Source organism: Alligator sinensis, unplaced genomic scaffold, assembly GCF_000455745.1.
Source record: "Alligator sinensis unplaced genomic scaffold, ASM45574v1 scaffold165_1, whole genome shotgun sequence".
In the NCBI taxonomy this organism is placed as follows: Eukaryota; Metazoa; Chordata; order Crocodylia; family Alligatoridae; genus Alligator; species Alligator sinensis.
The window spans coordinates 2,198,001-2,221,758 of NW_005842054.1; the positions used below are offsets into that span (position 1 = coordinate 2,198,001).

Consider the following 23,758-nt stretch of genomic DNA (forward strand, 5'->3'; position numbering starts at 1 on the left):
GTTTGCATCTGAGCCTCTAAGTTCGCGTACTCCCTTAGTAGGCCTGTTACTGCACGGAACAGCACATTTATCATTTTCCCTTTTTCCATTTAATTAGGCCCCACTTCGTCTTGTGACGGGCCTCAGTTTCTAAATTCTCCCAGAGCTGAACGAGGAGCTCATGGCCCCGCGACTCAAGCACCAAGTCCGGACAGTTGAACCAGTCCGCGTTGGGGGGGGGTGTTGGGTTCCCCTCCTTCTCTTAAGTATAGAGTGCATTGAGCGAACTCCTGAGCAGGGGTCAGCTTTTCTGCCTTCCGCGCTTTCACCCAGCTAGGGCTTTGACTGATGTTTCCTCCGGGGGCCGATAATAGACCCGGTCGCTCCCCATTATGCATCCGAACTCCCCAAGGGATAGCTTTGTTCTCCACTCTTTCACTACTGCTTCTTCTCTCTTTACCGAGAAGTAGCCATCAATATTTCTTTCATCCCCTTCTACCGCCTGGTGGTAAGCGATATGCGCCCATAGATCATTTGCATTCCCTACGCGGCGTGTCCCAGTGCGCCAGAGGCAGCACCCGATCAGATTCATCTCTATCACCGTGCCCTTAGATCCCATCCTCGTCGCCATGTCTCGGACGGCCAACTTATCGGTTGCAAAAAACTTTACTCACGCCGCTTGCAATCACGACGCAGGTGATCCGGTCGTCTGAACAACCACACGAGTTGTTCCAGTTGGCGGGGCCCAAGCCAGTCAATCCATCCGCAATTCAAGCCGGTGGGAAAAGGGTACGCCTGGGATTGCGCTCGGCGATGGGAAGAAAGATCGATAGGTGATCAGTCTATCGATCAGCTAGCCGCAAGTCAGATCTCTTTAGAGGCACTCTGCAGCGTGCTCAAAGTTCTTCGACTTGGGCGGAAGTCGCGCGGAATTTTAAACGGCCAGCGAGCCAATTACTAGCCGTCACGTGTGAATAATTTAGCACTGGCCAATAGCGGGACACAAATTTGCATTCGAATAGCGGGAACTCTTTGCACCGTGCATTTCTGTGCTGCAAAGAAGAAATGCACCCTGCAAAGAAGGCTGCAAATTGGCGGGAACTCTCTTGCACCGAGGTTTCTCTGTGCAGCAAAACCCTCGCTGTGCAAGAGGCTCTCATGTGGCAAGAAAATCCCATTGTGCCGAGGCACCAAAAATCACTGGGTTGTGACAATTACAAGCTGTCAACATCTTTGGCCAGTATTTCCCGTAGTTACTAGTATACAACATGCTACATGACAATTCATTACCATCCCTTATACAACAACGTAACTGCATTCTTTGTTACATACAAGGGCGTTACTCATTTTTGGAGGTCAGAAGACAGTACATAAATTGAATAAATAGGTTATTATTACCATTGATCTCACTTTCTAGATTACACTCAGCAATGACTGATCATTTAAATAGTTCAGTTGCATATTAAGTTAGTTATTCTAGCATGCTTCCTACAAAAAGCAGGAGGAAGCTAAAGCAATTCATACAAAAGTCTTGCTTACAACATGTCAATGAGCAAATAGTACTATTCTTTTTAATGCCTTGAAAACAACTCTGTATTTGAATTCAATCGACAGCTGCAAATTCACTCTACAAGGTAATGCATCACCAATCTGAGTAACTACATTAAAGATAAAAGAAATATTGTAGAATTTTACTTAAGCACTCTCTCATCACATATTCTACCATCCCATGGAAACAAATTTTTAAAGGATCTATTTAACAAAATTGAAGATGGCTGTTTTAAGTGCTGTGGTAATCTGTTGCTTGTATTCTTAGTTATAAATCCTACAGATCAGATTGTGTTCTTCCAACATTGAAACCCAGAATAACTTTCCTGTGGTTTTAAGAGAGTAAATTAGATGAGATTCTGGCCCTCAAAAAAAATGAGAAAAAAAATGTTAAGGAGACCAAACAAGGCTGATTTATTATGTATGTGTAAAGCTGGATGTGGGAGTTTGATGGGAACTCTGCAACCTAAAAAGGAAATGAAATTCAGAGTGGTGTTGAGAAATTGATTTCTTGTTGTGAGAAGAAATGTTTTATCAATACGCACCTGCCATTATCCATCCTCATGTCCAAAGGGCCATCCTTTCTCAGGGAAAAACCTCTTTCTGGAGTATCAAGTTGCATAGAGGAACACCCAGCATCCAAAAGAACTCCATCTAGAGTCCTTGGCTCTACTCCAGATGAGACTAACAAGGTTTCTGCTTCGGTAAATTTTCCTAGAAGAGCCCGAATCTGATTCCTGTGAGAGAATCATAGACAAAAAGACTCAGTCTTAATCCAAGGTAGCATTTCCTTCCTACAAAAGAAATTAGCAAAGAAGTAAAATTTACAGTATTTAAGTGATTTAGGCGCATAAGAGTCTCAAAAATTTTCAATAGAACTTTCTTTGAAAGTTGCTGTAGAAATTTTTCAATATTTTACCTTAGATCTAATTTTCCTCTTGAATCAGTTTTACACCAATGTAGTTCGACTGGCTGTAATCCCACTGGTGATTAAAATAAATGAGTAGGAAAAAAATAATAAAAAAACCCATGAAGTCCTCTCGTGCTCTTTTGTAGGTCCCAACCCAGTGATTAATTTAAACTACAACCATATGAATTGTCCACAGGCCTGATCAGTTTTCTTTAAATACGGTGACATATAAGCAGGGTGCCAAACTGATTAGATTAGAAAGTTGCTATTCTGATATGGAGATTTTCCTAATACAGCATATATTTATTTGTATCATGAGTAGATCTACATGACTTTTTATATATGCATCTTCACACACCACACTGAAGTTTGGTAATCTGATAATGTTACTATTTACATCTGACATCATTAAAAAACAAAGAATTCTGTTCTAGTAGATCACATTTCTTTTATAGTCAGCCTTTTGAATTCTGATTTTCTTCAAATCCACCTGTGTGCAGACCATTTTAAGGACAGTATTTTAAGACATTTAGGTTTTTTTACACTCTATATAGAGGTATAAATGAGCATTCATTCCTTTACTAAGATAAAGGGAATAGTAGGACTTGATTATCTTTTACATGATTGTTACCCTGCATTTTACATCAGGGTGGTGATACCGGTGATAACTGTGATGGCATGAATAACACATGAAAATGTTGTGTTTCTAAAATAAAAGTACAATTCCTTTTTTTTTTAAATTCACTATTTTTTATTAAACAAGCCAGGCTTATTGCAAAGTTATTAAAAAATATTTCCCTCTTCTACCCCCACTTTACCATTACAGTTGGCATGTATGTTTAAATATCAACATCCTATTAAGCGCACACTTTTCTGTCAGGACCAAATGGCCTTTAGGCTATATGCTCTGAATGTTTAATTTAGACTCAACTTCTTTTCCTTCAGCTATTCCTGTTCACATCATCTAGAAGTCTTTTATTTCCAGAAAAGCATCTATGTCAGCCATATAAATAAAACACTATGAATGCCATATAAATCTACCCACACCCTTCAGCATTTCTTTTTCCTGTTATGTGTCACAACCCAAAGTTGTGGGTTTTTTTGTTTGAGTGTGCTTCGGCATCGCTAAATCATGTTCCTGCCAAATTGCAGCTCTTTTGCACAGTGGAGTGTTCTGCTGCAACAGAGAACCCGTGTGCAGGAGCTTTTCCCGCTAGTTCTGTGGCTTTCTTTGCATAGTGCATTTCTTTTGCATTACAGTAATGCACAATGCAAGGAGTCCCTGCCATTTGTATTGGGATTCGCGCCACATTATTGGCCAGTCTTAATATAGGCACATGTGACGGCTAGCTATTGGCTTGCTAGCCGTACAAAAGGCTTGGGTGGTTTCCGCCCAAATCAGAGAGAGAGAAAGCACGTGGAGTTCGGGAAAGGAGCGTGCTCTAAGCGCTGCTGATCCATACGAACCCAGCTTTTTCCTTAAGAGGGCAACAGAGGTTTAATTTGTTGAACCCACGGAGCTTCAACAACTCCGCGGGACTTATTTACCGTCCCCTCGGAGCCTTAACGACTCCGAGGCAACTAACCTCTAGCCTCTCCCCGTCGCCGATCGCAGCCCAGACGTATCCCTATCCTAAGGACCCAATTGTCGAGCCCACGGAGTTTAACAGCTCCGGGGGACCTGGGAACCGAGTAACACTCACGGAGATACAGCTGCTCCGTGGGAATGAATTCTTGAACCCCGTGGAGCCTGAATCACTCCGTGGTCAAGGAACCGAGTTTGTTGGAGTCCTACACCGAAAACTCAAGTGGAGCTGAGCCTGGAAAGCTGACCAGCCTACACCGCGACCACCTTGGGTGTAAGTAAATAATCTTTTCAATCAACCATTACGCCTCTGTGACTGATTCTAGCTAGAGCGTGCCATACCGCACCGCGGTCTTTTCCAACCCTGTGTATCCGGGCTACCGGCCACAGCCTGTGTACACACAAGAGACGGGCCCGGCTCGCCCCCGGCTCGCACATGGCGACCCAAATGGGATCGAAAGAGAGCTCGCACATGGCGACCCAGGCGAGATCGGAAGTCGGCCCGCACATTATGTACAGACCATATACATATTTTGTTGTCCCCTGTGAATGGATTTTCCTCTTTACATGCATGTATTTTTTCTTGAATATAGCACATTTTTTCCAGTGTGTTAATCTGGAAAATAGAAAACTGTTTCCAGACCCTAATCACTTGACTACAGTGTGAAAAATGGTTCCAGAATACCCTCCATATATTTCAAGGAGCATTTAGACATTTATAATGAGAATATATGTACTAAGTTTTATTAATGCAGTGGATGCAGCTCTGTGCTTCCTTTATGATGGGTTCCACAGATAGTTAAAGGAACAAGTACAATAGGTAAAATAATGTTCTAGATAAGAAGCGAAATAAATCAACAAAATTTAGAATCACAAAAAGGTGTGACCTTAAACCCAGACATGGTGGCATGGATTTATAAGAGGAGGAGACATCACACACGTATACACTCACATTATAGACAGACAGACAGAATTTAGTGTCTCCCTGTCAAAAACTGACCAAAGTGTATGGATCGGCTGATCTGGGAGAATCAGGAAACTGGGGTTGGACATCTGGATGACATGGCTGACCCAGTGAAGTTGATAACGGATGATGATTGCCGCAATGCTCATGGTGTTTACTTGCGAGGGGATGCTAACATCGGTATATCTGTCTTCCCACCAGATTTGAAGGATTTTTTGCCTTGATGGTACTTCTCCAGTAACTTGAAATGTCTCCTGTACATTGTCCACATCTCAGATCCACGCAGTAAGGTGGGGATCACAACTGCTTGATAAACCATGAGCTTGGTTTCAGATTTGATGTTGTGATCTTCAAACACTTGTTTCCTCAGGCATCTGAAGGCTGCACTTGAGGCAGTGTTGGATTTCTTCATTGATGACAGCCTTCTGTGAAAGATGGCTTCCGAGATACAGGAAATACTTGACGTTCTCCAAGAGTCTCACCAAGAATCTGAATTACCAGAGCTGGGGACTGCTCATTAAGAACTTATTGATGAAGCTTAGCTTTCTGAATGTTAAGCACCAGTCGCATTTTTGTATGCCTCAGTAAAGATGTCATCGATTGCCTGAAGGTCTGCTTCTGAGTGAGCACACACTAAAACATCATCAGCTTACTGAAGCCTCTTAATTGAGGTCAGGGTGATCTTGGTCTTCGCTCGGAGTCATCTAAAATTCAACAGCTTACCATCCACTAGGGAGTTTAGCTCCAGTCCAGCTAGTAGCTGTTGGTGGTCAGAGGTAGCATTACAGTAAGGAATAATGAGAAGAGTACTGGAGTGATGACGCAGCCTTGCTTAACTCCAGTCTTAACCTCAAAGGGATCTATGATAGATCAGTTATTGAAAACTGCTTGCATACCATTCTGAAGCAGGTAAAGAATGGCGATGAGTTTGGGTGGGCATCCATACTTGGCTGGATAGTCATCAAATTGGCTGGATGGTGGCACCCAGAGAGTGGAGGTGGATGGGTCATTTTTGACCTGGAGGGATGTGGGCAGTGGTTCTGGGGCCTGCAGTGTTGAACATCTTTATCAGCTATCTAGATGTAGGCGTGGAAAGCACGATATCCAAATTCACTGACGACTCCAAGATGTGGGGCGAGGTGGGCACAGTGGAGGGGAGGGACAGAATCTAGCTAGATCTAGACAGGTTACAGAGGTTCACGGATGAGAACAGGATGGAATTCAACGCAGACAAGTGCAAGGTGCTACATCTAGGGAGAGGGAACCAGCAACAAACCTATGGGCTAGGGAACACCCCTCTTGTCAAAACAGTGGCATAAAGGGATCTTGGAGTCATTGTTGACTCCAGGATAAACATGAGCCACCATTGCGAGGAAGCAGTCAGTAAGGCTAACTGCACCTTTTTGTGCATCTACAGATGCATCACAAGCAGGTCCACAGAGATGATCCTTCCCCTCTATGTGGCGTTGGTGAGGCCGCAGTTGGAGGACTGCATCCAGTTCTGGGCACCGCACTGCAAGAGGGATGTGGCTAGCATTGAGAGGATCCAGAGGTCAGCCACTCACATGGTCAGGGGGCAGCAGGCCAGGCCCTAGGAAGACAGGCTGAAGGGCCTGAATCTATTCAGCCTCCACAAGAGAAGGTTGAGAGGGGATCTGGTGGCCATTTACAAACCCACCAGGGGGGACCAGTGGGAATTGGGTGAGGCTCTATTTCCTTGGGCACCACTGGGGGTTACTAGGAATAATGGCCACAAATTGTTAGAAAGAAGTGTGGCAAGGTGGGGGTCCCTGACTAGCCACAGGGCCAGTTTCCCCACCTGCCTCTGGGCACGCTGCCCACCTGTCTCTCCTGCCATGCCTTGTTGATTAATTATGTTGTTAATTAAGGCGGAGGTTCCCATTTTTGCACCCTGATATTGGGGGGGGGTGCTATCCGCGGCTCCGTTCCACCCCTACACTATGGCTCAAGCCTCGCAGACGGCATCTCAGGCAGTTGGCTCAACCGTTCCCTTTGCCCATTAGCTGTCAATCATGGGACCTTTGGCTTCCCTAAGCCCTAGCCCTATCTCAGGCCAGTCGGGACCCCAAGCTTCTTTGCTTATCATGGGCGTCTCTCACGGTGGGCCCCTGGCCCTTTTGACCCTTCCAGTCAACGGCCCCAGCATTGACCAGGCGAGTGCCTCAGTTGGCTTTTTGCCTCCTGCCTGCACTTAGGGATTGGGGTCCTTCATTCCTAGCTCAGGTGCTCCTGGAAGCATGCCTGGCCCTGCAGAGTCACTCCCTCAGCAGGCTCAGGCGCCTCCAGAAGGTTACCTGGCATACCTTGCTCTGATGTAATATGCCCCACCCAAAGGTGAGGGCTGGGGTTAAGGCATCCCTACTTGCCTTTCACCAGGGTGATAACTGGCCTGGCATTTCCTGGGGGCTCCCACGCCACTGAGAGCCCCACCAGGCAAACCACTCCTGACAGAGTGCAGTTTTAGGTCATGCCCAGAACCAAGAGCCTCCAAACCATCCCCTACAGCTCCTGCCCTTACCTCCAGGATGTTGTATGCAGCCTTGCAGCCAGGTGATATTACTACCTGGCCTTCCAGCAGTGAACTGAAGTGAACTGTTTATATAGGCAGCCAAGGATCTAAAATGGCTGCCGCAATTAAGCACCTGCTGGCTGCTTGGCTTGGCCCTTAAAGTGGCAGGCAACAACAGTGCCCTGCCACAGAAGATTCAGGCTGGACATCAGGAAACATTACTTTACAGTTAGGGCTACCAGGCTCTGGAAAGCACTCCCAAGGGAGGTGGTGCTTTCTCCTACCTTGGGGGTCTTCAAGCAAAGGTTGGACAGATATTTGACTGTAGTGTTATGACCCTGCACTCGTTGCTTCCCAGGGCAGGGGGTCGGACCTGATGATCTGTTTAGGTCCCTTCCGACCCTACCAACTATAAAACTGAAACTTTAGAAGGATCCTCCACAGTGCTTCTCAGTTGACAGAGTCAAAGGTTTTCATGAGGTCAAAGAAGGCCATATATAGAAGTTATGTTGTTCCTGGCATTTTTCCTGCAGTTGGTGAGCAGTGAAGATCATGTCAGTTGTGCCTCTTGATGCCTTAAACAACACTGAGATTTTGGAAGGAGCTCTTCAGCAAGTGGAAGGAGATGGTTCAGAATGGTTCTCGCAATTTTTTCCTGTGGTGGACAGCAAGGTGTGATCCCTCTGTAATTTCCACAGTTGGATTTATCTCCTTTCTTGAAGACTGTCACAGTCATAGCATCCCTGAGGTTGTCTGGGATTTCCTCATCCTTTAACAGTTCTTTAAAATGAGGGAATGCAGCTGTGATATGAGCTCCTTTTCCTCCTGCTTGAAGATTTTGGCAGGGATTCCATCAGCTCCAGGTGCCTTGTCATTGAAGATGACAGATGAAGATCTGCTTGATGGCTTTCCTCATCTCATCAAGGGTTGGAGAGATTCTGAGATCATCTTTGACTGGTTGTTGCAGGATGCAGTTGAGAACACTCATCAACAACACAGTCTTGACTGAAAAGGTTTTCAAAATGCTCCTTCCAATGGGTGTTGATGGTTCCCCTTTTCTTGATCAGGTCTCCTCTCTTCTTAAGTCTCAAAGAGATTGGTCTTTGAGTGCTTGAACAGTGGATGGCTTTGGTGGTACTGAAAAAACTGTGCATACTGTGGATGTCAGCAAGATGTTGAAACTACTTTGCCTCGTCTTTCTGCTATCTGTTCTTCATATTACAGGTCCTCCTTTGGACATCTGTTTTAGCTTCTTGATGACTCAATTTCTTTTGCTTGGAGTCGTTGTCATTCTGCCAAGCACAAAACACCTTGTGTTTGTGGTCATTCAACTCTTGGATCTACTGGTCACTCTCATAAAAACATCCTTGATGTTTCGTTGTAGAGAATCCAAGTGTCTCTCTACAGGCGCTGAACCCTGGCTTCACAGACTTGGTTTTACCACCAAGAGTTATAAATGAACTCAATTAGTTCCCTATTGTAATTAATTAGCACCTTGCAACTCTTTATCTTACACTGTCAGGGAACTAACAGACCACTATCATTAGCATGTATGCCCCAACTCTTGACCCCACTGACAAAACCAAGGAAGAATTCTATGCTAACCTTGACCAAGTCTTGTCTGGCATTTTGGAAGGAGACAGACTTATTCTTCTCGACAATTTGAATGCCAGAGTCAGAAGGGCCTTGAACTTCTGGAATGGAACCATCAGCCAGGAAGGAGTGGGAAAGGTCAACTCCAATGGCATCCTCCACTTGACTAACTGTGCAGAACATGGGTTCACCATCATCACCCTCTTCCACCAGAAAAACAGGAACAGGACATCATGGCAACACCTATGATCCAAGCACAGGCACTTGACTATGTCATTGTTTGTGTCCAAGATGTCCACATCATCTGAGCTATGCTAGGAGCTGAGAACTGCTGGACCAGTCACCAACTCATCCACTCAGTTATGTCATTCAAACTCGTTTCCAAATGAGTGCAGCAGAAGCACTGCCAACAGAAGATCAACATCAAAGAACGCAAGGGCATGATCAACAGAGACTTTTTCCAAAGACTGGCAATCAACAGCACTGGGAGAATGTTGGCAGCAGTTGGGGTGCCTTCAAGTCCACTCTCTTTCAGTAGCAGACACTATACTAAAAAAAATAAACCAGCTTCATATGTTAACTTTTAGAACACTGTACATCTTCCATTGTCAAAACCATCATACTAGAAGGCAACTATACTTGCCTTGAAGACCATTTTTTCTTTGCCTGCCTTTATTTGTGACCTGCCTTCATTCCCACCCATACTATCTTCTTTTCTCACAATAAGAAAAGTAGACATTTCTTGTCTCACATGGGCTGCCTCATTCAAACAAGAAATGGCACCTAATCTTTTTCTCATGCCTGGCAATCTGGATTATAGAATATACTTGATTCATGCTTTCAAGGGTTTCCCCTTTTACTGACTGTTATACAATCAGGTTTTTGGGGTTTTTTTAGAAAGTGACTGTTTATTACATTATTCAATTTCCTGTATTATTTTCATTGGTTCAGAAATAAGCAATTTCCCTCTGAGTTGATAAACTTTATGTATCATTGCCTTATTGCTTCTATGGAACAAGATTTAAAAAAAAAAACAACCACATATACTACTAGTATACTACTAGTATATACTAGTAGTACAGTACTACTCCCATATAAGTTGAAAGGAATTTTGCTAATGATAGAAGGGGGAATGAGTTTTAAATTATTAACTTTTAAAGTCTAAATACTTGCATTCTACCATATTTGCCACTTAAAGTGAAACTTCAGCACAATAGTAAGGTCTTAATCCAGAAGGTAAAATGCAATTTTGGAATTCACAAATGAACAGACAACTACAGAATCATATAAGAAATACAGCAACTATTACTCACTTTTCCAGAACAAATAAACATACAAATAGAAGAGTTTGCATCCATTCCTAAAAGAATAATTAGCATGCATGTAATTTAATCATCAGCAGATGCACACAATAAAATTAAATACCACATGCTGAGTTTATCAATTTATCACATCTGACATGCAAACACCCTGAATTTGTGTTGAAAATTATGTTATCAGGAAAAAGTAGGGAGGAGACGGGTCCGCTCACAAGTGATCACCTTTATCATCCTCCCAAAAGCACAGAATTTCCAGCTTGAGGCCTTGCTCAGAGTCCCTGAACCTGTGCAAAGTAGTGGATGTGCTTGCTTTCAATATCTGCTGCTATAAGTTACATGGTACATTCCACCACTTGGTTTCTCTACCTATCTTTACCCATCCTGCTTTGTGCTAACATACTGACTTTGGTCCCACAATATAGATAAAAATAATTATCTCTCTGAACAGCATGAATATAAACATATTTATGTTAGAAAATAATGTATATGTTGGCCAGTGAAAAGTTATACAATTATTTTGTCCATAAAAGAAAATCAGATTAAACCCAAAATATTAAATATGTTCTTTGCTTGTTCTCTTAACAAGATTCACACCTCTATTTGTAGACATTTTTCACAAACACTAAATTTATTACAAGAGATCAAATTGATCATATCAATTGTACAGTCAATTTACAAGACATAATACAATGTGAACATAAATGCTTTGCTGAAGAAAATATATGAACAGCATCAGTTTACTTCACTACTTCAAATTATTTTAATGTTTGTGTTTCTTTAATATTCCTCTATGCACTCATGGATGTGTAAAACATTAATTTGGCATTCACGAAGCAAACATTTATGATGTAGAAAACAGCAGAAACTGGACTGTTGAAACAGGATATTCCTTCCTACACCTCCACATTCCATTGTGTTTTAATATCTGACTCATATTATGATTTGATTTACATTTTGTAAGGTTGTTATAAACATTCAGACATATAGTATGTCAAAACTGCTTTTATTCAATCTATAGAACTGGCTAATAAATGTAGCTATTGCTAAATTTTCTTTAGCTAACAAACCAAATTTATACAATATTTTTTCCACATCATAGATGTTGACATTCTAAAGTGCTCTATTCATGGAGAGCGCTTGCTCAAAATGGTGCATAACTGCTGGTTTGACAGATCTGCAGCTACTGATACTTAGAATATATTTGCATAACCTTTGCCTTGCTAATCAAATGCGAGTCAGAGCCCTGAGACTTAGCTGTAACACTATGACACAATGAGGGGAAAATAAATCTGAGCTTTAGATTTGTTCTTTTTATTCAGTGACTGCTGAGGGTATGAATTATCTGATAAAGCCCTAGAGGCTTTTTACTTCCTGTAACAACAACTATTTTGTTTAATACTACCCCACCTAAACCTCAGAATAGAAAGGATAACTACTTTTGGCCTTGAGTATTTACTATGAAGTACATGTTACTTAGCTCTCATCTTCCTTCTGTTCATCCCAACCTGTCTCATGTAAGGCCACTTTCACATTCCTAATTCTTCCCTAGTTAAACTATCACTTAACCTGCACCCATGTAGAGAGTGCATCAACCTCTTCCTCCATATCCTCCCAGTAGGAGTGGTTGGAACAGTTATGGGAAACACAACAAAATTGAAAAAAAGAAGGAAATACGTTGGATGCACTGCTCATCTAGGACTCATAGACAGCAATCACATGACCTTTGTTGAATACTATCCCTGAGTAACACTTATTCAACTCAGGAATCAGACTTGGCATGAATCCTAATGGTTAAAAAGGACATCAACAGATTAAAACTGTTATCATTTTACACAAGCTCTTTAACTCTACTCCTGACCCCACTATTACACAAATTACAATACAAAGCAGAGACAACTGAAGAAGCAAAATAACTCAGTGACCTACTATCTAGGGGTAGAACACTCATAAGATCTCTGGGCCACCCCTCAGCTCAGTGCATCTAACAAAGGAACCAATTAGTCAAAGACTGAATCATAAATCCTTAAAAGGCATGTTTCTATGGCTTCCCTCCTGAATCTAAGAGCAGCATGAACAAAATAAGGCTAACAAAATATGGCTCAGAACAGGCTTGAGTTCATACACCAGGGATGCATTTAGGCTGTTCTAAAAGAACTGAAGAGCACTGGTGGGGTGGAGCACAAAGTTTAGGGAAAGCAGATAAAATAAAGGCTCAGACTTAGTTCAATATATACTGAGATAACTAAACACAAGTAGGTAGGTGTCACAGGGCAGGAGGGGAACCTTTAAGAGTAATGGGTTTAGCCCCAACTGTCTAATTAATCTTTCTCCCAGATGACATGGGTGGATTCTTTTTGTAGGCATGTAACAGGCTGCATGCCCGTGGGGCAGCAGCACAGCTGCAGGCAGTGGAGGATGATTACAGGCCTGCCTAAGAAGGACTGGACCACCTGATTAGAATAATTAGCTGTCCAAAAGACATTAAAAGCTGGCAGGAAGAGGAAGAGGGAGAGAGAGGCTGGTAGCATCACCAGCCAAGGATCTCTCCAGGTCTAAGAGACCACAGGGGTGGGTTAACCATTTAGGCTAGGGACAGAAGTTACACATAAACTGGTTTAAGTGATGAGAAACTGGTTTAAACCTGTAACACAACATAATCTCAGTCCACATAAACCATTTTCAAAATAGCCAAAACTGGTTTAAGATAAATCTGGTTGAATGTAGTATCAAACTTAACTGATCTGGGTCAAACCGGTTTATAAAACTTGTGTCCCAGACCCCTTCCTGGTTTAAGTTAAATCAGAATCCCCCAGCATCCCAGCATTCTTTTCAGCTCCGGGCTGGGCTGGGCTGTCTGCTCCAAAGAGCAGGGCTGGCCCCACCCCTCTCCCTAGCTATAGCTCCAGGTGGCTGAGGAGGTGGAGATTGCAGACACAACAGCACCTGGCTGGCTTCCCCTGGCCCTGGCCCTGGCTCCGCTCCCATCCCCACCTCACCGCTTGCTGCTCAAGCAGGTATCACCCCTCCTTTCCTCCCTCCTACAGCATGGACCCAAGTGGCATGGACCCCCGCTAGCATCTGGTTATGGTCACACCACCCCCGTGCTAGCTAATGCTGAGAGGTATCTATGTGTGTGTGTCTCCAGTTTCACTGAAACAAAGGCAGACAGAACAGTGGCGTTTAGGGCTTTTTGGAATTAATCAGCAGGTCAGTTGGTAACGTCCCTCCATTCTCCCCCTCCAGGCACACCCTGGCTGGGTACAATGCAGGCCAGGGTTGGGGTTTAAACCCCTCCCTAATCATAGCATCCGGCTGGGACCTGGCCGCACCCCCCTCAGCTCAGCACTGTGGAAGGAACAGGAGGGCTAACTCTAGCGCCTCCCAGCTTCTAGCCTGAACCACTGCAGGCATGTGCCTGCATTTCCAGAATCAAAAGTGAAAATCTATTCACTTGCATATCATTTCAATCTGCAGATTAGACTAACCTGCAAAGATTGAATCAATTCAGGGTCAGGCTTTCTGAATGTCTGTCCCTAGCCTTAAGGACTATGGTAAGACTTATATTAAGGACTAATTGTTGTTAAGAAAACTCCAGAGGGACTGGTAGGCCCAGGAGATAAAGACTGTGTATAGACTAAAGATTGGGAGAAATTTGAGAGAAATGGGGTGAACCCCAAACCTGCTACGAGGCATTTTATATAACCATTGAATATAAACAACCAACAATGTTCATAAAACTTGACAAGAGAAAAGGAACTCTCTATTTCAGATGTTTACAATCTAACTTGAAAACTTAAAGATAAAAAATAAAACACTGTAGTGAACAAAAAAAAAGGTAGCAACCAACCAACACATAGATAGGCTAAACTGCAGCAAACATCACAGAATCCATATGGCTGATGCCAACCACATTCACATGCATAAGAATATGATGGACTAATACTACTGAGTGCCTTGACTATCGAATGGTAGTGTTAGGGTGATGACTATGGAATAAAATTGGAAGATATACGTATAGCAGATTAAGCTATTCAAGAGTTCTTCTCTTGGTGTGTGCTCTAGTTGATGGCCTTTTTTTAAGATTATATTTTCCACTGATGAATTTATAAGCAGAAGTCTACCTAGCTGGAGGAGGTGGCTAGCTTATTTTGCAAGGAGATATTAGGGCCAGCTGTCATATTCATGGGCTGATAATAGTGGGGCCCCCCACACCTCTGGCTGAGGGGACCAGGTGGCCCCGCCCCTTACTGCTGATTGGCTCAGGGCTGTCCATCATATGGCCCTGCCCCTCACCACCATTGGTGGACAGGGGTGGAGCCACATGGCAGTCAGCCCCCTCAGCAGTAAGGGGTGGGTACCACAGCCCTCTTGGGCTGCCCTTCCGATAGGCAGCCCCTCCTTCCTTTCCCAGCAGGCTGCATAGCTGGGCAACAGTGTCATGAGGACTCCTGACTCCCTTTGGGGACCTAGCATTTTTTTTTTCCTTTTTTTTTTTTTTTTTTAATGGATTTTGTGGTCAATGCCAGATTCTGCAATTTCTGCAAAATTCATGAAATTGCGATTTTGATAGTTCCCTATTTATAAATCTGGATGTTTAAACACTTAAGCTGAACTCAGCAAAGCATTTAAGAACACACCCTTAAGTTTTGTTCCCTATTTATCAACATACTTAAGTGCATACTCTAAGAAAGCCATCTGTTTAATTCCATTAAAGTCAATGAGACGTAAGCATAAGTTTAAAATGAAGCATGCATTTTGTGGATAAAGAATGTTTCTGTTAAACTGCACTTTCAAACTGCAGTCACATCTCAGGGGATGAATCCAACTTTTAGATAAACAGAATTTCAATTAATTATGGCTTGTATAACCAACATTCAAAATGTCTATAGACATGTGCCAATAAATGTTAAATTCCGATAAAATGTGAGTTATACAGAGAAAATGGATTATCTGCTTCCACAGAAACCCCTTTGATTTTAATCAATGTCTTAAAATAAAAGCTGGCAACAGTTCATACACATTATGCTCCTGAGTTTTTTCCTAATTTAACAATATTAATTACAGAACACACCAATACAGAAAAGATAAACAAAACCATATTTGTTCCCTCTTTCCCATTCTCTCACATGAAAAGCTACAATTGTGTGTCTAGAAACAAAAAGTGCATTTTATAAATGAGTGATTAAAGATTGCTTATAAAACAAAAGATGCATGCTTATACGGTGAAAAGAACTACCATTTACACCTTAAATTGACTCTTCAATACGTTTTAACATAGGTAACAAATTTTGTTTGCCATGCTTTCTATAATTAATATAGGAACTGTGGAAGTATCTCTTCCATTTCACAGTAAGCTCTACTTTAGTGTTCATACAGATTCTAATGGCAATCCTGCATCAAATCTCAATTCTAATGCATTTCACAAGCAATATAACATTGTAAGCAAGCTTGGCAAATTGTGCTATATTTGTTTTAGCAGTGATAGGCTCTTCTGACATTCACTGTTTAAGGTATTCACATTTTCACTGTGCATGAGTCATTCAAGATACAACAACTAAATGGGCTTCCTTCCTACACAATGAATATCCAGAAATTGTACAAACCATTTTTAGTTAAATGTGCAAATGAGAACTTTTTTTTTTTTTTTTGGTAAAATAGCTAAGTAGCAACTATCTATAAGATTTTATATTCAGGAAACTTAAACGCTAGGGCAGATCCATACAATGGTGGAGGTCCCAACACAAACTCACAAAAGGGCACATTTGTAATCACAACTTCTTTCAGGGCATGATGTTGCTACAAATCAAGGTTGCACTGACTGGGGAAGGAGTGTGGCCAAAGAAACCATGTTTAAAATAAACTTGGTTCAGATGCTGGTCCTGAACCTTAATATTTCTGTTGCATAAAGAGATCAAGCATGTTGGTGGGAAAGGTAGAACCTTGACTGCTTCTCTAATACATTTAACTTACATTTAGCTGACTTGATTAGGAACATAAACAGGCCTAAGGACAAGCCAGTCACAGGATGTTGCTCCTCATGCAGTACCAGTGAGATGAGAGAGATTATGACTTTGGGAATTAATGTTCCCTGCCAGACTACCCCTGGGACAAAAAAACATGTTGCCCCCTGGGGAAAAACCAGAATGCCATGAGTAACAAGCTATTCAGCAAAAGTTTTACAGGCATATGTATTTATATAAGTATGCATGGTATTCAATTAAATATATCCTGCTGAGATTGTGTGAACACAGTATTGTGTTTTGTAGCAGTGAACACAGTATTTCGCTAAAACAAAACAACAAACAAAAACTTAAAATCCTTCCTATTTGAATCGTCCTAACCATTACTATCTAACTTCTTAAATATCAACTAGAGGAATATAAGAAACAAGAAAAAAAAGGAAGAAGTATGTACACATAAACCAAAAACACACTCCATAGTCCTCAATCTAGCAACTTCTTTAGTAGGATTAAAAGAATACATTTTATACACTTTTTATTTATTTCATGAGCCTGTATCTAAATATTCTTTATTATAGAATTAAGACCTAAAAGAAATCTATCCAAACTCTAATTTCAGCAGCAGCAAGAACTAATGGCTATAGGTTTGAGGATGAAGATGCAATATAAAAAAAAAAGTGAAACAAAGTTAAAAGATGGGCCCATAGCTACCAAAAGCAAAAGCTAAAGTATCTAATGAGGGTCTCAAAATTGCCAAGCGGTATCGGCTCCAATAAACTATGTTGCCCAACAGGACTAATCTTTCCAACGAATGCCAAGGAGGAGTGGATTTCATATAAAAAGGACTGGATAATAGACATGGGATCGTTTCCTGGGCAAGGCTCTGCTCTCTGCTTCAGCCCAGCACGTCTGGCTCCAGCCCTTTGCTCCCTAGCTGCAGCTCTGTCAGAGACTGCATGTACAGCAGGGTCTGCCTGGCTTTCCCCTGCTCCCGCTCCCTCCCCCTCCCCACTCCGTGCTCAAACAGGGATTCCCTCCTCCCCTCTGCCTTACACAGACACCTCTCAGCATTAGCTAGCATACCACATATTGGCTATAGTCCATGCTGTGGGAGACGGGACAAAGGACCGTAGCTTAGTACTGTTTGGAGCTAATCAACAGGTCACTGGTAATGTCCCTCTGTTTCTTCCTTGGAAAAAGTTGTTTTAAGAAGAGCTTGAACTAATGAGAGATCCTTTTGTTTTGATGCTGAGGGTGATAAATGCTGTGTAAACCCCTCCTGACTCCCTGGCTGACCACTGAGGTGGGGAACCCCTCCCTCATCACAGCATCCTGCGGGGCCTGGCCACTCCCCCCTCAGCTCAACACTGTGGAAGGGAAGGAAGGGCTGTTCTAGCACACCCTGGCTTCTCGCCTGAGCCATTGCAGGCATGTGCCTCCATTTTTTTCAGTCCAGAGGGGATGTCTGTGCATTTACAAACTGATTCAGCCTAGCCAGGTTAGACTAACCTGCAAAGATTGAATCAATTCAGGCTCAGGCTTTTTGAATGTCTGTCCCTAGCCAAGATGTTGTGCTATGAGCTGGAAACTCATGAGTTAGAAATACCCAGGAAGAAAAAGATTTGTTCATAAGGGCTGCTTACAGACATGAAAAAAAAAAACAACCCAGTACTTTACTTTCAGCTCAGCATGCCCCCACACCAAGCACAGTGCATGCCCAGAAGAAGCATCATGTTAATTTGACCCAGCTCACCCAACAGCTGTATAGAATGGGCACTTCAGTGAGGCTTTTTGGAGCTTTTATCTAGTAGCTGATTCAATCTGCTGCTGGGTTGCGGCTGGACTACGCCCCTTATCCCCCATGAGACTGGGCCACATCCCCTCTCCCCCACAGGGCTGGGTTACAACTGGGTCGTGCTATTAGATAAAAGCCCCCAAAAGCCCCACTGAAACACCGGTTCTATACAGATGCTGGGGAACCGGGTCTAACTAATGCACTTTCTCTTCCAGTAAAACACTGGGGGTTTATTGTTTTCTTTTTACATATATCAGCAGCCAGAATGACTGTGAGCCAGTGGCATGGTACACTTGTAAAATGGGAATCCTGAAAGGAAATAAGATAGCACTCTGTGTCAATGGAACAAGAACTAAGGAGAGCAAGAAACTTTAAAATAAAGGATAGTATCTACATACTAAAATTCTAAACCCATGTATATATATGGGCATACACTTATGTATAATATAAATACAAGTCTACATAAATACACTTAAGACCCATATTTACAAAGGACCCAAAAGGGGCTAAGTATCCAAACCTTATTGAAATTGATTAGCAAATTTAACAGTGACACTGGGAAGACTTCATGTCTCTTCAAAGCAATAAAGCAGTATTTGAAACTATCCAACCAAACAGGGGAAGTCCGTTTCTAACATTTTGAATCAGAAAATATATTCCTCTCACATGCTTTAAAGTTTTGCATCTTTAAAGCCATTCTAGGGAATCCCCAACATCAACATTTTTTAAGAACAGGAGATAGACATTTGTGAGTACACTTGATCCTGCCCTGGAACAAAGGGATGGACTAGGTGACTTCTTTTCCAGTCATATTTTTATGTTTTACTTTTGTTTGCATCTCTTTTACTGGGAATGGTCCCAGGGCTAAAGCTATCTCATTTATGCTAGTCTGAACCTAGATCTGTAAACTGCAGATAAAGATGGATGGTTGATACTTTTCTATACTACTATGGAATTTAGCATTTCAAAATTGTGAAGTGTTTCTTGCATCACAAGAAAGAAAAGTCAACTTGTTTTCTGCTGGTCTTACTTCCGAGGTGGATAACCTTCTCATGGGAGGATTCTTCCTTAGATTTATCCCAAAACACTAGCAGTGAGGGTCCTTCAGTTGCTGCTCCTCCCTTGGAATAATGGTCTCAGTATCCCTTTTAGAGTAGGGTTACCATATGTCCGGGTTTTCCTGGGTATGGCCTCTTTTTTGGTCCCCTGTGCTGTGTCCAGGCAAGTATATAAATAAGATCAAATGTCTGTTTTTTTTCTGGTTCCCTCTGCTCTCCTGGGCTGCTTGCTTGGGACTGGGAGCAGCAGGTAAGGTGATTGGCTGTTGGGGGTCACATGCTCCCTTTGCGGGCCCTGGCAAGCCAGGTAAAGAGAGAGAGAGAGAGAGAGAACGCACGCGGGTGCTGCTTAGGCAGCAGGTTTGGGGGAGGGCAGGACTCTCTCTCTCTCTCTCTTTTTTGCTGCTGGAAATATGGTAACCCTGAGTAATGGCAAAAATTCACAGATTTCACAGACATTAGGGCTGGAAGGGACCTCGGAAGATCATCAAATCCAGTCCCCTGCTCCAGGGGCAGGGGGTCAGCTGGGATCACAGGATCCCAGCAAGATAAACATCCGATTTTTTCTTGAAGGCGTTCAGAGAAGGTGCTTGAAACACCTCCGATGGCAGGCTATTCCAGACCTTGGGGGCTCGGTCAGTGAAGAAATTCTTCCTTATGTCCAGCCTAAAACGGTCTTGCAGGAGTTTATAATGGTTCTACCTTGTCATCCCTTGGGGCACTGTGGTGAACAATCGTTCCCCCAGATCCTTGTGAACACCACTGATATGCTTATAGGTGGCCACCAGATCACCCCTGAGACTGCACTTTTCCAGGCTGAACAGTCCCATGACTCTCAGCCTCTTGTCATAAGGTCTGTTATCCTAACCTCTGATCATGCACGTAGCTCTCCTCTGCACTCTCTCAAGCTTCTCCACATCCTTTTTGAATTGTGGAGCCCAAAACTGGACGCAGTACTCCAGCTGCAGCCTCACCAAGGCCGAGTACAACAGGAGAATGACGTCCCAGGATTTGCTTGAGAAGCATCTATAGATGCAAGCCAGGGTTTTGCTCGCTTTACTACCCGCAGCATCACATTGAAGGCTCATGATCATCTTGTGCTCAATCATGACCCTCAATTCCCTTTCATCTACAGTGCTAGCCAGTGTAACACTGCCAAGCTTATAAGGATTCTGCAGGTTTTTCTTCCCAAGGTGGAGAACCTTGCAATCTTTGGTGTTAAACACCATCAGGTTCTCGTCCATATTTTTTTTAATGATTTTTTTTTTTAAACTCTTCAGTCTAATTACCATCTTTACTAACCCTTTTGTGAATGCCTTAGGAGCTGAGGACAGACCAAACAAAAATATTTTGTACTGGTAGAAATTATTTCTGTATATGAAAAGGAGAACCTGATGATTACCAGAGCCTAAAGGGAATAAGCTTCCATCTCTAACATCAGCTACTAGCTAGAGAAAGACATAGTTACAGTTGAAATGAAAGTTTCCATCCTGAACCCCAACTTCTTCACTAGCCTGTTTTAGCCTCTTTGGTCTCGGACACGGTTGTCCAACTGGCAGGTCACAGACCACATGCAGCCCTTCAAAGGGTTAGGATGTAAGCCTTGTGTTCCTGGGATGGCTACTACTGTCCCCTGCCCCTCATTTGGCCTTGGTGTGCCAGCCAGGTTCTTCAGGCTCCTCCACCCTTCCCATCCTGCCCCTACTCCTGGAGAGGGGGAGTGGGGTAGAAGTATACTGGAGTGCTTGATCTGTGCATGCAGCAGGGTACCAGGGTACTTATGCTGCACATTCAGTGGGATGGGGTTCAGGCTGTTCACACTGCATGCTTTTCTGACATTCACTGTTCAAGATATTCGCATCTTCACTGCATGAGTCATTCAAGATAAATGGACTTCCTTCCTACACAATTAACATCCAGAAATTGTATAAATCATTTTTAGTTAAATGTGCAAATGACCTGGACCCAGACTGCCTGCAATGCAGCTGGATGCATAGCCAGGAGAGGAAGGGGTACTGCACATGTGGTAGGTGCAAGGCCAGGAAGGGAAGGGGAAGGGAAGCTGGGCTGCGTATGCTTCAAGAGAACAGGCTCCTGCACGACAAATGCAGCCAGGAGAGGGAAGCTGAACTGCTCACATGGCTGGAGTGTGGGGGGCGGGAGAGGGGAGATGAAGCTAGGTTGTCCTCATGGCCAGAAGGGGAGGGGTAGCCAGGCCGCCCATGCTGTACGCACAATTGGGAGGAGGGGGGCTGTGGATGCTTCAGGAAAGCCTGTAGTGTGGGGGTTGCCTGAGCAGCCCTTGATCTGTGGCCTGCAACTTGTGTGGTCCCCAGCTGCTTGGAAGCTGGATGGTCCTGAGCTAACATCTCTTTGACTTCTTTATAGGCATCAGCTACTATAATTTATGACTTCAGTTAAAATACTCAAATGAAAACCATAAGGACTTTACTAGTTTCTTACTAAAAATGCCCTTCATATCATATCAGTTGGGTTCCTGCAACACACCAGAGTCTGTCAAGCACAAAGTAACATCCTTACAAAGTTAAAAGTGCCAACAACACCTCACTGTGACTAAGTATCAGTATCCTCACTAAGCCCCTAGTCCTGCCCAAGCACAGCTTGCCTGCACTGATCATCATCAATGCTCAGGCCAACTGCACCCATTATGGCTTCTGCAATAGCACTTTAGATAACTATCAGTAGGTTTGCAACAATGTAGCAGTGCTTAAACAGGCTTATTATTGCCTCCTAATTACTTCCAACCCCAAGTGCTAAGCACATAAGCCCACACACAGAGGCTGCGAATTGGGTGTGTTAAGGGGCTGTCAAGTGTACAGACACTAAAAAAAAAAAATCACAACAAATCCTTGTGTCTCAGATAGGTACCTAGTAATGGAAATTTTTAGTTTATTTATGGGATCCCAAAAAACCAAAAAAACAGGTGTTTGTATATTATATGCAAGGATAATTCCTTTCAAGAAATTATAAAAATAATATGTGGTAGTTTTATTGCACTTTACATGTTCTAAATGCTACATAATTTATCATAAGATTATTTAGAGAAACATTAGATGTCAGCGTGCTAAATTTTAGATTATTTCATATACATGAAGATTCAGATAAAAAAGATTTTATTAAAAATATAATCAATAGGTATGGGGGACATTCTTCTGATTCAGGCAGCAGGTTCTACTTCTAGTCCCAATTTACAAAATTCAGCTCAGAGCCATATGCAGAATTTTAAAAAAATCTATATGAATTAGTTATTGTACTCTACAGAACAGGGTGGCTCATTTCCAAGAGATCCCAGCCTTTTCTGCAGAAGGGCATGGTATAAAGGGAATAACATATGTTTAAAAATGGCTCCATTGACTGATTTCTTGCTGAAGCAGACAAACAGGTGTGATGCTACTCTACTTTCCATGGCAACTGCAAAAGCTGGCAAATATATTAAATTTGTAGTGGAGTAACAAATGAAATGATAATGAAAGTCACAGTCATTCTAGCAGTTCTGTTTTAAAAAAAAAATACTGTCTTACTTTAGCAGTATACATTGAAAAATCCACCTCTAATATCCCCCTTTTGACCCTTTTTTATAGCTCCTTCTTTAATTTCCCCAAATAACTTAGAAATCTTCCCTATATGATGTTGCAAAGTCAATCAACATTTAGATACTCCTTACTGATTTCCTGACTCTCTGTTTCATATTTGAACCACTGCCATAATCTTTTGACTCAATATGTTCTGTTAAATTTTCCCTTCCCTTTGGTCCTTTATATTGTTCATCAAGCTTTCTGCATCTGGTATACATCAGTCACTCTTGGGTTCCTTGAGGCCACTTCTAACTACTTCTGGTGTTTCTCCCAATAAACATTTATCCATTATATCAGGCTGTCCAACTGGTAGATTATGGGCCACATCTGGACCTCAAAGGGGTCCACCTGACTGCCACTTCCTCCTCTCCCCCTAAGTTACTCCTGCACCAGCAGCTACAAGGGGGCTGCATGGCAAAGAAGGAAGCTGGGCTGTCTGCACTGCAGTTGCGTGGTCATGGGTCCAGGAGGGTAGGGGTAGGGGTGCTGTGTTTGTGGCTGAGGGGAGTCAGGCTTCCTGTATTTGGGGGGGCTGGGTGGGAGTTGGGTCTGCAATCTGCATGCCATGTGGCCACCAGCTGACCAAAAGTTGGACACAATTATATGAAACTTGACTTTAATGACCTCCCTTGTTCCCTATGGGCAGAAAGTCTCTCCTCTTCTCAGTTATTTTGCTTTTATTCCTTCCTTTCATTTTCTGGACTGCAGTGGCATAACTCAGTAGTGCTCAACCTTTCTGGCCAGTGGGCTGAACAGGTAGTACCCAGGCTGTCTACAGGTTGGATCTGGCTGACAGTCCCCATCTGGCATGGGGTGGTCATAGCAAGGCCCCATCCAGCTGCACGGAAGGGGGCAGGGGCAACCCAGCTCCAACCTGGCCCCATGGGGGCGAGGAGGGGGTGTGAACCAGCCCTGTGAGGG

At 43.0% G+C, this 23,758-nt stretch overlaps 1 protein-coding gene across 6 annotated transcripts in view; it reads right to left on the reverse strand.

Moving 5' to 3' along the window:
* The window catches only part of METTL15 (methyltransferase like 15), a 231,835-nt gene that overhangs the window by 28,467 nt on the left and 179,610 nt on the right, over positions 1–23,758 (reverse strand). For all 6 annotated transcript variants that reach the window (XM_006022929.1, XM_006022927.2, XM_006022928.2 and 3 more), the window contains exon 4: positions 2,073–2,264. In XM_006022929.1, the coding sequence (XP_006022991.1) occupies positions 2,073–2,264 (192 nt within the window). The remainder of the gene's footprint in view (positions 1–2,072; positions 2,265–23,758) is intronic.